The 16,105-nt window shown below is 47.1% G+C and overlaps 1 protein-coding gene across 3 annotated transcripts; it reads right to left on the bottom strand.

The window, feature by feature from the left end:
• Positions 1-882: 882 nt before the first annotated feature.
• CABP1 (calcium binding protein 1) lies at positions 883-16,036 on the bottom strand. 3 transcript variants are annotated; one of them, XM_019506806.1, is made up of 7 exons: positions 15,700-16,036; positions 9,776-9,952; positions 6,455-6,485; positions 5,623-5,766; positions 4,075-4,181; positions 3,387-3,534; positions 883-1,505 (listed from the first exon to the last, which is right to left on the bottom strand). In XM_019506806.1, the coding sequence occupies exons 1-7, from the start codon at positions 15,742-15,744 to the stop codon at positions 1,480-1,482; spliced, it is 678 nt and encodes a 225-aa protein (XP_019362351.1). In that variant the 5' UTR covers positions 15,745-16,036; the 3' UTR covers positions 883-1,479. The 3 variants fall into 3 exon arrangements, with proteins under 3 accessions (XP_019362351.1, XP_019362350.1, XP_019362352.1); XM_019506805.1 differs by having other exon boundaries at positions 4,075-4,184; positions 15,700-16,033; XM_019506807.1 differs by lacking the exon at positions 9,776-9,952 and having other exon boundaries at positions 4,075-4,184; positions 15,700-16,028.
• Positions 16,037-16,105: the final 69 nt, after the last annotated feature.

The raw sequence follows: 16,105 nt of genomic DNA, 5'->3' as shown, positions 1-16,105 counted from the left end.
CGTGGCCGTCCGGCCGCCTGCTGCAATTCCACTGAGTTCCAGAGCTGCACCGTGGACATGAGGCCTCTGGCTGCACAAATACCTGGTCCTCAGTTTGAAGTGAGTAAAAAAGTTGGGGGAGGGTGTCACCACCCCCATGTCTCTCCCTTCAAAACAACTAACCTCCCTCATCACCCAGCCCCCTCTGCTTTGCCCTGACACTGCCTCCTCACCCCTGCAATCCTGCCCCTGTTCCCCAGTGCCCCAGACTCAACTCTGCTCTGCATTGCAGTTCCTGGCTCTTCGCCACCCTCCAGGCCAGAATGCTGGTATGGGGTCCTCTTCTCCCCTGTCCTGGTGGGCTGGGGGGCAGACAGGGGGACTCCTTGTCTGCTGCACTAGCAGGGGGCAGCTCCAGGGGCTGTCACCCTCTGCCCTTCCCTGGGCAGGGTATTGCATGGAGGGGACATGAAGTAGCCCTCCCTGTCCCTCCCAAGAGACAGGGCAGGGAGCCACCTGACCCTGCCCTCTCTTCCCGTCAGCAACCCCAGGCCAGAGGGATGGGGAAGGAGGGCACTGCCTGATTGGCTGCTTCATACCAGGAGGCAGGGCACTATGGCAAGGTGCCAATCAGACAGCTTCCCCTCACAGTCCCAGATACTAGTGCCCCTGGAGAGACCTTATATCCCAGCCTGTGACCCCTTGCCACCTGGTGCATGCTCAGCACCTATTTCTGTGCCGGAGCTAGAGGGATGGGGGCTGGCGCACAGGCAAAACAGCAGCCTCCTGCAAGCCCCAGCTCGCCCTCTGACTACACCACAGGCCCAGAGTGGATCTGTCAGCTGTTTTCCCACCCCCAGCCTGCCCCCTGCCTCCCACAGAAACCTCAGGACTTCACACAGCTTCAGCTTGCATATTTATCTCTTTTCTGTTTTTCCCAAATGTATATTTGTATTTGCTCTTAGTAAATATAACCAAAAGGAGACAGGAGAATTTACCGGGGGCATAAATAACTCCACACAGACAGATAGACACACACAGACCACAAAAACAGACATGGGTCACCAAGGGAAACCAAGAGGTGCACAGCACACCCTGCTGCCACCACCGATCCCAGAGGGCTTAACTCTTGTCCACCCATCTGATACGGTCTCTCTTTCGCTTGCTTTGCAGCAGTTGGCAGGTGATTAAAAAGCAGGGGAGGAGGTGTCTAAAGTTGCAAATGTCCCAGCATCGTGGCGAGTCCTGGCTCTGCAGCTTCCGGCAGTCGTCATCTCTGAGGAACGCTTCCAGTTGTAGGAGGTTGCGAGTCTTTCACAGTGTGAAAGGGCGGAAGGACGTGGGGACCACTTTAGGGGAGGAGAGGCGGGTTGCCTTGCACTGTCTCAAATGCAGCCAGCCTGTTAACCTTTGTGTGGCAACATCGGGGCTAGATGCTCCACTTAGGTCCTCTTCTGCCCTCTGTAAGGTGCTGGTTCCTTCTTCAGCTGAGAATAACCTTCAACGGGACATCATCCGAACAAACTCTGCAGCCAATGAAAAATCAGAGAGCCTGAAGCCGAGCAACTAATGCATCAATCCCCCTTGCCCTGCTTCTTCTTATCCTGAGAAACTGTGATGGCAGTGGAATAAGGAAAGGCTAGAAAGCTGCACCCACACTCCCCAGATCTGCTTTGCTTCTTTGCTGACTCTGGAGAGTTAACACAAAATAGACCTTGATTCCTACCAAACTGCTAGGGTTACAAGATCTCACTAGCCAGGGCAGTTTATCAGCTGGGACTCCTGCCCTAAAACTATGTGATAGCTTATTTTCTCAATAAACTCTTTAGTAGACAGTATAACAGATAGCATCTTCTCAGACTCCACCATAATTTCAGGAAGAGAAGGCTGCTTAGGGAACCATTGATTTATAGAGTTATAGCAGTTTTGGGAACATGCTGCGGTTTCAGTGAGATATTGCCATGTTAGGGAAGCACTAAATACATGGGAGTACTGCAGCTTGAGGAGATACTTGACTTTCTGTGGAAACAATTTGTTTGATAGATGCTGCAGTCTTCAGGATACATTTGAACTTCAGGGAGGTCCTTGGCCTGTTTCTCTACCACATATTGTTTGAGGAATCAATTACTTCTATGGAAATGGAATGTAAAATGCTACTCGATCTGAACACATTTTAATTTTGCACTCAATTTGCCTAGGAATGAAAAAAAACAGGCCAGTTTACTTTTGAGACATGTATTCAAGGTCTTAATAAGATGGATTTAATCTTAATTTAGAAACTGTCTCCTGGACATATTTCTTTTAATCATGAAGTTGCCCTTGGGCAACCACAGCAATTGCTCACACGGAAAAATAATATCAGGATGGTATTTCTATGAGTTGTAGCTGTCTGATGCAATTTAGTAGCTGGAAACAAGTAGTGCAAATGCCTTATGACCTGTCAGGCCTCTGCATCACCACCAAGTGCAGACTAGTTTGGGAACCACTTTCCTAAGAGATGCTTTAAAATACTAGGAAACAGCTTGCCACCCTTTTAAATACCTTCCCCAACCCAAATCTTGTTCATAAACCTATCCCCTAACTGCTTTGCATGTCTGATCACTAGTCTCTTCCCTGACTGAAGTCTGAACTCCATTACAAGAACCTTTAACAGCACTCCTAAATGAAAGCTGAGGCTGCCATGAAGTAACAGGCAGTAGTATAACACTTGCTCACTATTCCCAGCTCCTTCCTGCACGGAGAATGAAAGTCCAAGTCTGGATTCAAATTGGGATCCCTCAGTGAGACACACATAGAGCCACTAGGTCATGTATATATGATGAGTCAGCAAATGAGTCTAACAAGGGACTGTCTTCCAGGAGAAATATGTAAAATAAAAACGTATATAAAACCCAAATATCATGATCCACAGCTGCAGCAAGGGAAATAGCAAACCTAGCTAGGCAAAGAGAATATGAAACCCAGGCCCTTTTAAATGGTCAAAGAGGAAACAGAAATGGCCCATCAAGAGATGTCTGGTGCTACACATGCCACGCAGTGGATGCTTCTCTCACAGGGGCAATCTCTCATAGCTCAAGATCCATGCTTGACACTGATAAACAGTGAGAAAATCTCTACAGACAAACCTCACAATCCAAGGATTTCTGATCTTAGCTATCTCTCCTCCAGTCTCCTCACCCACCCAGGGGAAACCCCAGGAGATTCATAGCCAGCTGCCTCTCTCCCTGTAGCCTACAGGACAGATATCTGGGCCCCAAAGAGGAAGCTGGGAATACTAAGCAGAAGTCATGCTGCCCCCATGCTGATCTTTTCCTGTTCTCCATTCCTGGAGCAGGGCTATGAGCCAGCTGCTGAGCTGAAAACCTGCCACATCTCAGTGAAGGGGGCAGGGGTGCGTTCCCTCTCACCTTCAAAATCAACATGCCCATCTCCATTCAGGTCCACATCCCGGATGATCTCCTCAATATCTCGATGGCCCACCTGCTGCCCCAACAGCTTTTTCATAGCCTCCCGAAGCTCACTAGTGCTGATCTCTCCATCACCATTGGTGTCAAACTGCAGGGACACAACACATGCCAGCAGGAGGAACAGTCAACTGGAGTGAAGCCTGTCTTACCTTTTTCAGCAGCCAGAGGTTCCAGACTGGACCCTGTGTCTTCCCCTACTTGAGGTATCAATTCCTCCTGGAGGTCCCTACTGTCCCTCTTGGCTCTCTCTTCTCCTTCCTTGGCCTCTTTCTTCTGCTCTGGTTCATGTCATCCCCTCTCTTCAGGGAGTCCACACATCCCATCTTCCCTCTTTTCCCCTTCTGGACACTTTGTTCCCTGTTTCTCTCCTTGTGTTTTCCTTCTTCCATGTTTGGATTTTTTTTCTCATATCTCCTTCCTTGCTATATTTGCTCTCTCCTCTTCCTCCCCACTGGGTCTTCTCTTTCCTGCTTTTGCCCATACCCTCTCTCCAATCTTTGTGTCAGAGAAGGGGAGTGCTCACCTTTTGGAAGAGCTTGTCCAGAGGCAGAGGCTTACCTGTGAGGAGAGGTGGCCCAGGACAGAGCACTTACCTCATTCAAAGGGTCACCCAGAACGTGGTACTCACCTCTCTGAAGGCATCACGTAGTTCCTTCACACCAATCATATCTGCAGTTTCTGCCAGAAGCTTTGGTCCCATGAGCTCCACAAAGTCTTCAAAATCCACATGGCCACCCTCTTGGGACAAGAGGAAAGTTTGCATATCAGACATTAATAGATGCTTCTAATTTAGTGATGCCAAAGTGCTCAGGGTAACACCCCACCTACACCTTCCACTGGATAGTGGCCACACGTTGGAGGCAGAGGGTCTGCTTCTCCAGGAGGGGCAGTACTGACAGTGCAGGCAAGGGGGAAGTTAAGCAAAGGTGGCTTTATTGCATCTTTGCACTTTCCGGACTCTGGGCTGGGCTGAATTGGCTCCAGCTTCTCCATTCTAGGCTGCCTATGAGGAGCAGAACAGCCCCAAATCCTTGGGGTAGCCTGCACTATGGGGCTGCTCCTTACGCTAGGACTTGCAGGGATGCAGAGTATGGCAACTTTGTGCCATACAAGCACTAAGGGAGTTCTTCCTGTATGGCCCTGCACCTTGTTAAAGGAGGGGACAGAATACACCCCCTGGGATGATGCACCATTCCATCAAAACCATTTATTCAAAAGATGCAGCCTTCTTCCTGTTGGTGTCCTATCTGCAAATCAGAGGGAACTTTCTAGAATGCCTACCTGTCCATCAGACCACCTGGCTGAGTTAAGGACAGCCTGTGGACTGACTGGGAATGGAGCACCAGGATTATCAGCTCTTTGTTATGCATGACTGGTCATTTAAATCACATGGTACCGCTTCTCTTCCCTGAATGGATGACTAACACTTTGAAGACCAGAGAGCACAACAGAAAATACAGTGAATACTCCTGTGTACATGTGAATGTGGGCATTGTACAGCACTGCCACAGGCCAGAGTATGGAAAAAGAACTGATGGAGAAAAAAAAGAACACAAATAAAGCCACTGCGAATCCCAGGTCTGTTTGCAAACACATTCCCCCATTATTCCACTAGAACTGATTCATCTGATAGTAGGTGGAAGGAGGGCTGCTTTGCAACCCAGCACCACCCCCACCTCTAAGTTAACTCCTCTGCGCATGGCAACACCCAAAAAAACACCCCAGCACACTGCTCCTGCACACATCACTACACTAACCCCAAAGGATCTTTCTGTAATCATGACCCAGCCTCCCTTCTCAGCACAGACCTCCAAGCCCGACACCTTCTAGATACCAGGTCTAATAAAACAACATTCATCACCGACATGCTGAGAGCAACACTTGACTATGCAGATCCAAATGGCATCCCCTTCCACATGTTCCTCCTATACACCAACCAGAAAGGCTGGTAGCCTGGAGAAAAGTAAATTGACTGATGGACCTAGAATAGACAGCTAGACAGATGGACTAACAGAGCAACAGGATGACAGACAGGCAGGCAGACAAAAGAACAAAGAAAGAGTAAAGAAGAACCACAGAACAGATGAGAACAAGAGACTGTCAGGGAGAGATGAAAGCATGGAGGCAGAAACCACTGAAGTGACAGGGAACATGCCAGTGGGTGGATATTACTCACGGTTCATATTGATCTGCTGGGAAAGCTCTATGAGCTCCATCTCAGTAGGCATGTAGCCCATGGTGCGCATGCAGTTCCCCAGGTCCCTGCAGTTAATAAACCCATCCTTGTCTTTATCAAACTCCTTGAAGGCTTCTCGTAGTTCTGTGAGAGTGAATCCAACAAGGACAATGCTGTCAGCGATGGCGTTAGGTGGATTTCCCAGGGCATCTCCACAAAGAGTCAGGAGCTTGTCAGGGTACTAGGCTCTGAGACATGATCCCCAAGAAGATGTTTTTTCTCAGTGCAAGTTACCCACAGGGAGGCTGGGACCAGAGGAAGTATGAGTCCCCCCACAATCAGTACTACTGTACTATTCCCTCCAGCTAAGATTGCTCAGACTGCAGTCTCTGAGCTGTCACTGAGCCAGAACTCCCACACTGCTCGCTACAGTCCTGCAGCAGCTGGAGCATGCCAGCTCCCCCACAGACAGCACCTTTCCCACATTAGACTTTACATGCACTCCTGGAGACACTGGAGTGTACATCAGTTCCCCCCCATCAGCACACTCCCATGCGAGGCAGTATGCTCCTTCTTCAGGAGCTGGAGTACTTGTCAGCTCTCAATAGCCAGAACACCTACTCTACAGCCTACCCTCTTTCTGCAGGAGCTGCAGTGTATACAGCTCTCCTGTGGCTTGTAGTCCCATATTGTTCCCTAAAATGTTTTTTAGGGGCAGATATAAATAAGCTCCTGCCCTTTGCTTTATTCTAGATGGTCAGTTTCTGGTGGCTATTCAGTATGTGTTGGTTAGGGAGAAAGGAAGATAGAGAGGGGAGAGATAAAGCAATACCTTCAATTTCTTCTGGTCGCAGTTCTCTGTCCTGCAAAGAGAGAACATTATATGGTTAACACTGGCTGTTTTATAGGGAGGCAGTGTCAGAACAGCAGTCATGAGTGCAGACAGGTTGGAGACCAGAAAGTGAGAGAAGAAACAGGAAAATGATGACATGTTTAATACCATCTAGCCAGCAAGGCTTTGCATCACTTCCTTCCAAAAAGGAGAGGGCCAGCAGCTGCCTCTACACTTCTCTATGGAAGCCCTGCTCCATCATGCCTGCTGGCCAGATGGGCACTCACCAAAAAGGAGGGGACAGCAGAGGCCTCTCAAAGGGATTCCCCTCCAGATGGATGAGAGGACCCTATGAGCTCCTACATCATTCTCTTCCATTGACTCCAGGTGGTAGAGATGGGTGCTGCAGCAGTTACGAGTTCCTCTGCAGCTCTTATATTAACTACAGTAACTCTGGTTGGGCATGTCTGAGATTAGAACTGCTGCAAGCTAGCTCCACAACCAGCAAGTCTACACCATTCTCTACAGCCCTCCCAGCAAAACCAGAGGTAGCCATGAGCTCTCCCACAGCCAGTGCTCCGGTGACATTCCCTACAGCCCCTCCCCCTGAGAGAGGCAGGAAGTGTAGAAGCTGTGAGCTCCCCCCAGACTCAATTCCAAAAACAAGCATTTTAAAACTGGGCATGTAGGCAAGGATACAAAATGTACAGCAGCAAGGTCATCTATAAACAAAACAGGACAAAGATTCACCATGATAAGGAAACACTGCAACTTCAAACATCCAATTTGTGTTTCTTTGTAGGAGGGGATGTAAAGAATACAGGAAATTCCAGAGGCTGCACCAAGAGGAAGAAGAGATACGCATGGAAATGCACTGCTTTCTGGTTAGTAAAAGCCCTTTCTAACTCCATTCATGGCTCCCAGGCAAATCCAAATAGCTCAGAATTTGGAAACAACAGAGAAATAACTTCCCTTCTCATCTGAGTCTTGGCTTCTCTCCTTGACCTCTGGGTGTTTTGCCTTGCCTCCCAGGGGTTCTGCAGTATCATCACAGATCCCTGGAGACTGTGCCCTCAATCAGTTCGATAAGGATGGGCTCTTGCTATTTAACCACAGGCTTCTCTGGTAATGCTAACAATGACTGCCTGGAATATGCAGCAAAGTAGGACACATACTGGTTTATGTCTGTGCAAAGAGGGGCTGTGCCAGAGAAGTGATCAGCTTGCCACTCATAACCTTCCCAGAGGCATCTCTGTGTTGGATGAAACTTTCAGAGACCTCTGGCTCCAGTTTCATCCTTCACAGATCTGGTAACTTCAAACATGTCATCCCATTTCTTCTGCTTTCATTAATACTGATTTGTAAAACAATTCAGACCCTTGAGACCAGACAGGAGGCCTTGTTGCCTTCCTGTCTGTGATATCATAATGAATTACAGAGGCACAGGATCAATAACAACACTTTGTATACCTCCCCTCAAGGACTTCTGCAAGCAGGAGTGCATTAAACCCTGGAGTTATTATCGAGCACCAGCGGGTTCCTGAACACAGTTCAAGACGCAGAAGTATCATTATCATCTCTGCTGAACAGAAGGACATCATGACTCACCCAAGGTTACTCATCAGTGTGCAACAGTGTCTGGAGTAGAACCCAGCTCTTCCGAGCCCTATTCCATTACTGGAACCACCAGACCGCCTCTCCTCCCAGTCACATCAGCATTGGCATTTAAGGCCATCTTATAGCCAGCATCATTAACACACCAAGTTTCCAAGAGGAAGTCTCCTGGGTTTTTATGCATGGGCTCTATTTTTGCACCCTAAGGCATCTGCGTGTGCAGGGCTCTGAGCTCAGGCCCATTGGCAAATCTGAACCAAGTAGTAACTGGGGTCACGAAAAGTCACAAGAGGATTTGCCGTTTTAAAATCCAAAGGAAGATCCCTTAAAATGATTAAATGGGAAAACATCTGCCCAAGAAGAAATCAGCCAAATCATTTAAAGGCTTCTGAGGAGAACAGATGGAAAAAGGCATACACCTGCTCAAAAAGTTTAGACCCTATGAATGAACTAGAGGTGACTAGAAAGCAGTCAGGTAGAGGAAAATTTCCCACACTAATACACGGTGTTCTGTCATATGCACAAAGTCCTGCTGTCTAAAGAGAAAATAAGGAACGCATCTGTTTATCAAATACATTCACTCCATAGCAGGGCTGTTGTCAGAGATGTCCCAATCCTTTCTGAAACCCCATATGATATGGATTCTCAAAGTCTGAGTAAAATGGACACAGACACCTGTCAGCTACTAGCATTCTACATGGAATTTGGATCCACTTGTTGGCTTGAACATGTGATTGTATAGCTGCTTATGTGCTAGTATAAGTGTATGCTTGTGTGAAAATATCACTGTACGCACTTTAATGAACTGCCTAAGGAAATATGTGGCACCTTAGGTTAGAGGTTATACAGTAAATGGCACTTGAGGTTAGAGGCTGCAGAGGATAAAAGCCCTATGATGAGTGCTACCAAGGGTGATTCTCTTTCAGCTCAGCTGGCTGGGGACTACCTTTGGGATACACAAAGCCTGGTGTCTACACTAGGGGTCTTTTAAGTGAATAAGAACATGCATTTATGTCCATCTATTTATATGTATAATCTGTGTATGTTAATAAAATTGTGTCTGTATATATGCATTTAAATATAGCGATGAAACGTTTGTATGTATTTTGAGTTTACAGTAATGTATACCTTACTTGCTATGAATGCACAGATGGAAGCGCATCTCTATATTTAGCATGTTCAAGTGCATATGTTTGAAATTGCACACAAATGTACGTATGTGTCAAAACTTGCATGTCACTGTGAACATAGATGGCTATTTGTTTCGGCACATAGAGTGTGCTCACTTGTGTATAGGTGTGGCCAGTATCAAATCTGGGCACCTCAATGGGACAGTCAGTTCCCAGAGGCATTCTAATCAGGCTTTTAATATTTCGGCCCTATGTGCTAACCTGAGCCTCCATATACAAGATGTGGATGTCTCACTGGAATATCAAATGTGAACACTGCTTTCTTTTGGTGTGCTTGAGTCTGTGCCTGTTTGAGTGGGCACAAATCTGTCCCCCATGTGATATATTCTTCACCTGATATTTAGATGCCAAATTTCTCTGCACATCCTTCAGTTCATATGACTGCATATGCACGTTAGTCTGCAAGGCTGGGGGATTTCCAAGTTCCATATACACAGGAACACGTGTGTGGCTGTATGTCCGCGCATGTGTGCATTGCACTTTGCGTATTTCGCCCGGCTAGGTATAACTTACGTACAGGCTGCCTGTTTTCTGCGAAGCCCTTCCTCAGGAAGATGCATGCGGGCCCCAGCAGGTTGTGCATGACGGCGCAGTTCTGGGCTAGCACCATGAGTGGACCCTGGTACTCGCAGGCCGACGGCCCCTCCTCGCTCGTCTGGACAGCTTTATAGCACGTCTTCTCCTCATGCCGGATCTTCCCAGCCAATCAGCAGCAAGTAAACAATACAATAGAGGAAGTTACCTCCCTATTTGTCTCAGTCTTTGCTCTGATGTTTTACTGGACTGCCTAGTAGAGTCATTAGCCTTACATGTCCTTGATCACTCCAGTCTAGGTTCCCCCTTGAATCTATTACAGGTTTGTACTGAAGCAGCAGGAACCGAGTTTGCTTTCAATGGCTGATAAACGTCTAGCCACCATGGAGGATTTCACTTTGAAATGGCATCAAACTCTCAAAGCAGCACACATCGCTTTAGCTACAGACAAAAAGGCCACGATAGAAAGTGAACATCTCCTATCCCTCCCACTTCCAGCCCCAGAGTGAATAATTTTATGTGTGGGCTGAAAGGGACTAGCATACCCAGATATAAAGATATGAGTCTGCAAGCACAGGAAAACTATTCAGGGGCCTCAACTGAACACCAGGCAGAGAGATTGTGTTAGTCTTCATGTTCAGGCAACACAGTTTAACAACTGTGCATAAATACCTGCATCAGATTTTTAGTAATACTGTCAGAGGATCATTTACAGTGTCAGCAGGCTTATCCAGGTGCTGTCTCACATTCCCAGTGAACTACCATCCTAATTAGTTACATGCTTGTTCGATTATAATATCAGTCTCTTCTGGCCTCTTACAGCCTCAGAGTCCGCCAGCCACCATCTCGCTACCCTTGTCTGCTCTGCATTTTCACAGACCGCTCTCAGAAGTCCACACAGCCCAGCAAACGGGGCTCTAGAATAGAATCCAACATCCGATTCTATAAGAAGTCACTGCTTTCCTAATATAGACATGCTTTTCCATGGCTCATCTTCTCCTGGTATTCCCATGCAGCTATAAAAAGCCAGCCCTACCCACAGGACCCTTGGTTTTATACAAAAACATTAACTGTACACCACTTTCTGCTTCAGGAATGAGCTCCCACATCTATAGATAATGTTTCTAGAGGTCATGAGAGCAGCTCTGGCAACAGCTATTGCCTCTCTCTCTATATTAACTCTCTGTATTAACTCTTAATCACATACTTCTTTCCAGGCTAAGAAGCCAGCCACATGCGCACCCCATTCATGCTCGCCCACACTTACTGCATCTATTTGCTGTGCCTGCCATATGTTATTGTACTGCACACATGGTTTGTAGTTTACATTTTTAAACACAGTCTTGAGGCAATCTGCTCATGTATAATGCCATGTGAATATCAAGCAAAAGCACCAAAACCAAAACAACGCAAAAAGAAAACCATGAAGTAAAGGAAATGATGACGCACGACAGTGTTCTAATTGCAATCACAGATGAGAAGGAAACTCTTCACCTGATTATACATGGCAGATGGGGAGCTTGTCCTTAAAAATATAACAGATGAGCATCAATCCACACCTGGCACATCACAGGCTCTGCTAATTGTCATGGAGTCGGCATGATGCTGTACAGTTTAAGGACAAAATACACATGTCAAATTGTCAGGCCAAACGTGCCCCAGGTGTAACTCCTTTGAGAACCAAATGAGAGATGAAATCCTCTTTAGCCTTCCAACCACTTGACTTGATTATGAAGTGACTGTAGTTGTACCAAACAGGAGCCTACCCTGTTATTTTCATATATGCACAAAAATTACCAGTTTGATGCAATAACTGCCAGAGACGCAGAACAGACCAGAAGGGGATTAAGCCACAGATCCACCGGCTGGGTAGGTAATGGGAATGACACTTCTCTGTCCTCATCTAATGCCACATGCCCTCCCTTCCACTCTCTGCTGGCACCACTCATGGATCAGTTAGGGCTCGCACAGAACTGCCCTACAGCACCACTTGCTCCTGCTGCTGAATTGCCTCCCAGTGAACTGCTGGAAAGCCTCCCCTCCCCCTCTTCCTTGTAAACACATGAAGCCAAGGAATAAGAGATGGCTCTGACAGAGATATAGGGCACAATGAGGCCAGCCACCTGTTTGTGGGAGAAGCAACAACACGCTGACCTGAGCATTGAGAGGAGCAAGATAAGCAAGGGGCCTCAAGCTCCTCCACTGCCATTCCTGGAATACTTGGCTGGTCTGTGCACCAGGTCCTACAGTGGAAAGAAAGCTAGGGTGCTTCCCAAAAGTGGCTGCAGAACTGGGGAAAGATGTCAGACGGAGAGCCCAGTAGCTTTTTATCCACAGCAGAGGAAGAAATGGGGCAGACTCCAACACATTCCCTTGCCAACGTGCCCGATCCCAACACACAGACACTCTGGAAGGGCAAGATGTATTGCCATTACGACCTTTATGTCTTTGTTGAGACTGCCAAGCAGTGTAAGTGATACTGGTGCTTTTTGCTGCACACACACACTAGTATGTACAACAACGTACTGGATGGGAATGAGGTTTGAGCTCAAGATACTCAGCTCTGAGGCAGCGCTGCAGATGGGAAGGGCTCCAGAAACCAGTCCTCAGTCCAGCCCTTGAGCCATCTTCATTGCTTTAAGTTATTCTGAACTCTTTCTGTTTTATGTTGCCATTTGCCAGAGATCAAAGGGAGATGGTTCCCTGCTATCTCAGGCTAGCCTTCAAACTCAGCATTTCTATTACTTCCTCCTCCACCTAAGCTACCAGGGATGTCTCAGCTTGGCTATGCCAAGATCCTCTCTCATGTACACGCAGATTTACTGTCTCCAGCACACCAAGTGCTGGGATCACAGTAGTGAGAGAAGCTGCTAAGGGAGACGGCCTGAGTAAAAGAGAACTATTTTTCACTGGGGCCCTTTTTGTCCCCTTCTCTGTTTGAAATTATGTCAACAAAGCTCAAGGAAAGCACTAGGGGCAGGATCTGCATCATGGAAAAGCCATCCTCTCTCTCCCTGCGGGGATGTTTATCAAATGCAAGAGGCCTCTAGGCTTCTCCCCTACAGCAGCCTGTTGACTGCAAGTAAAGAACACTTGACCATACCTGGGTGGCCCTGGCTTGGCACCATCATAATGTAGGCGGTTTCTCTGTCTCAAAACAGGACATGAACATGCAGTGGAGTTTCAGCTTGGGGGAAATTGGCAGAATCTCCCTGACAAAGCTTAATTCAGTCTGTCTCCCATCTTTTTTTCTTCCTTATTGCAGTTCCCCCTCTGCTTGCCAAGGCCTACACCTGAGGAAATGAGGAGGAGGGCTATACTAAATAGTAGCCTGAGGTCATGATAGCTCAAAGTCCAATCCTGCAAGATAGTGACTAAAGCCAGATTACGCTGAAATCAGCAGGAGTGGAGAGGACTCAGCACCTCAGAGGAATGGGCCATGGGGCCTTATTTCAAACTGGCTAAAGTGGACTTTGCAAAATCCTGTAATTCAGTCTGTGGTTGCTCTCATCTTTAACCCTTTCATTCCCAGCCTTTGTACTAATGTGAAAATTGCATCTTTATAAGTGGCTCATAGGAACAAAGGAGTAAATGACTACAAAGATATTCCCTAGAGAGATCCTGAAAAACCCAGAATGCAACGTTTCATTTCGATCCGAGTACCAGGCCACGATGCGTGCTGGGAACTACAGTCGCCACAAGCCACATCTCCACATTAAAGACAAGAGCAGCTGCAGTCTGTTCGATTTTATGCACATGGGAGGCAGCTCACAAACAGCCAGTGTGACCTTTTCACATGTGCGAAGTTCAGGTATTTCCAGCTGACTGACCCACAAGTTCCTCCTCTGCTTCTTCCTTGGGGTCACACTGACCAGAAGAAACAGCTCAGTGCTGACGAACTGCTCTGGAATGAATTCCTTCACTGCATACAGACACCACAAAACAGTGGGGCCCTGCTCGGGTGGGTTCCTCCCTCCACAGCAGTGCTTTGCCACTACCAGGCAAGACGGCACAACTCATGGGTATACCGTATTGTGGGATTTGAGGTAGCACTAGGCTGTTTTTCCCATAAAGTGGTAAATCTGTCATTAAAAAAAACCTCCACTGCTAAAGAAGCCTTCCTGCCGTGAACTTCTGTACAGCAGCAACATTTAATTGCAGGCATCAGCACACTGAATTCTCAGGGAGGTGCCATTTTATTACCAATGAATCCTCCACTATTTGTGCTTTCTTCCCGAGGGGCTATTTCACTGCCGTCTTGTGCCTTGGCACACTGAGCTGCTTTGTGGCGTGTGCTGGCTCACTAACAGCATGGCGTCCACACCACGAGCTTCTCTGTGGCTCTGCCTTTCCGCTGCCAGCAGGGTCTCTGCTTTGGGTCTGGGAGGCTTCTCACTGCAGACCACTATGCTCAGACTGAAAGCTGACTGTGCCCAGCAGCAGTGCCCGAAAACGCTCCGTACAGCCCCTGAAGGTGCTTCCTTACTTCTCGGAAGCAAGGATGCCATGTCCACATTGTGCCAAGGATGGGTTAATTAGGTCTGCTGAGGGAGAGCCAATTAGCTTTTCCTTGGCACTGTGGGGACTCGGCTACACTGCTTCCAGTCCAAGAAGGCAGTGCGTGATGTTTCTTGCACTGTGTTTGAGGATGCTGCTTCATGGCATGGTAAGTCTGCAGTTTAAAAATGGTCTCTCAGTGCCTATTATGACCCTACCTTTTTAAGGAACATGGGGTTTTTCTTTTTGGTGAATTATTATTCATTTCAGCACCTCCAGATGAATTCTGCTCTCACCCACTGGCTGAACTCCTTCCCTAGTTAGATAAATGACATGACCAAGGAGACTCATTGCCTCAATTTAGCCCCTAATGGCAGTTGGCTCCCGAGTCTAATTCATCCCTGAACCATTCTGTGATCTAAGCATAAAGCAGCCCATGGGTTAAAGGCGACAGATAACCATGGCATATGCACATGCATGCAGACGTGAGCATGAACATGTGTACACGCAGGGTGTGCTGACACATGAGAGAAGGCATGAACACACATACAGGGGACATACTTGGCTGTTCACAAGCTCATGCTCATCTCTGGGCCTGTGTGCCCATTCCTCAGAAGGCAGGCACACCTATAGACAAACACTTGAGGCACATACAGGTACATGGATGCACACAAAAGCTCCAGCATACTTGCATATATTCCTCTGTGAGATCTTAAAAACAAGTGCACACACATGCAGGCATACACAGAGGCATGCACATACACATGTATATATGTGGATGCACACTCATACATATCCTTACATTTTTGTCCTTTCACATGTATTCATAAACGTTGCACAAATTATGTATGTACAAGTTCATGGAAGTGAACGCACCTACAGAGGAGGTGCACACATATACCTGACACACTTACTCACTCATTCATGTATTCACTTGCATACACTGTAACAGGAACATATGTTAAGGAGTTAACGTGCTCTTACACGCCCATGCGCATGTGACATATGCACATAAAAACACCATATACTTTGATACACTCACATGCATACTCCCTGACAGATGCACTTGAATTTGCAAACATGCATATCCACACAAATATATGCACCTACTCATGTGTGGATGTATAAACAAACATGTACACATGTGCCCACACACTTATGCACACTTGCACAAAAAAGCAAGTACGCAATTGTGTGCATATGCACACACACACATTTACATATAAGTTATGGCATTCAACATCCTGGGTTCAGCACTTGAATGAACAGCTCTTAGGGAGAAGATGACAGAGGGAACTGAACTCTTCGCAGAGATATTTCCTTAATCCTTCCCCTTCCCACCTACCCATGTCAGCCATTCCAAGAAGCAGGATCCGAAACACGCAAAATGTACTTTGATGGGGAACATACCTTTTTTGAGAGGTTTCTCAGTGGAGACTTCACACAGTTGCCCATAAGTCTGCCTTTCCGGTGGACTTGTTACAAAGAAACCGAAGCAATTGATTCCATTAAAGGTATTCCTTGGGAGCAAAGCAAGAAAGGCAGCGCCAGTGAAATCCAAACAGCTATTGGCTGCTGGGGCTTCCCTCTTCAGGGAGCTTTTTCTCTCTGCCTCTCTCTCTCTTTCTGTTTTTACTTTATGTTCACTTTCTTGAAGAGATGAAGCAGGAAGGAGAGGGAGGGAAAGAAATAGAAAGAAAGAAAGAAAGAAAGAAAGAAAGGGAGAGAGAGGAAGAGAAAGAGTGAGAAGGACAGAGAGAGGGAGGCAGCTGTATAATCTACATCAGATTAATGTTCAAATCCCTCCCACCCCCCC

This window comes from Gavialis gangeticus, unplaced genomic scaffold (genome assembly GCF_001723915.1).
Source record: "Gavialis gangeticus isolate Ggan-Ray unplaced genomic scaffold, GavGan_comp1, whole genome shotgun sequence".
NCBI lineage: Eukaryota > Metazoa > Chordata > Crocodylia > Gavialidae > Gavialis > Gavialis gangeticus.
Note: the sequence above shows the minus strand (reverse complement) of the source record. Positions and strands in the feature narration are given on the sequence as shown.

Bases quoted from the DNA above. Each gene is read 5' to 3' on its own strand.
- CABP1 (XM_019506805.1), bottom strand. From the start codon at position 15,744: ATGGGCAACTGTGTGAAGTCTCCACTGAGAAACCTCTCAAAAAAG. The intron at 9,953-15,699 runs GTATGTTCCCCA...TTGGCTGGGAAG, and splicing joins TGAGAAACCTCTCAAAAAAG to ATCCGGCATGAGGAGAAGAC. The intron at 1,506-3,386 runs GTGAGAGGGAAC...CATTGGCTGCAG, and splicing joins TGGGCATGTTGATTTTGAAG to AGTTTGTTCGGATGATGTCC.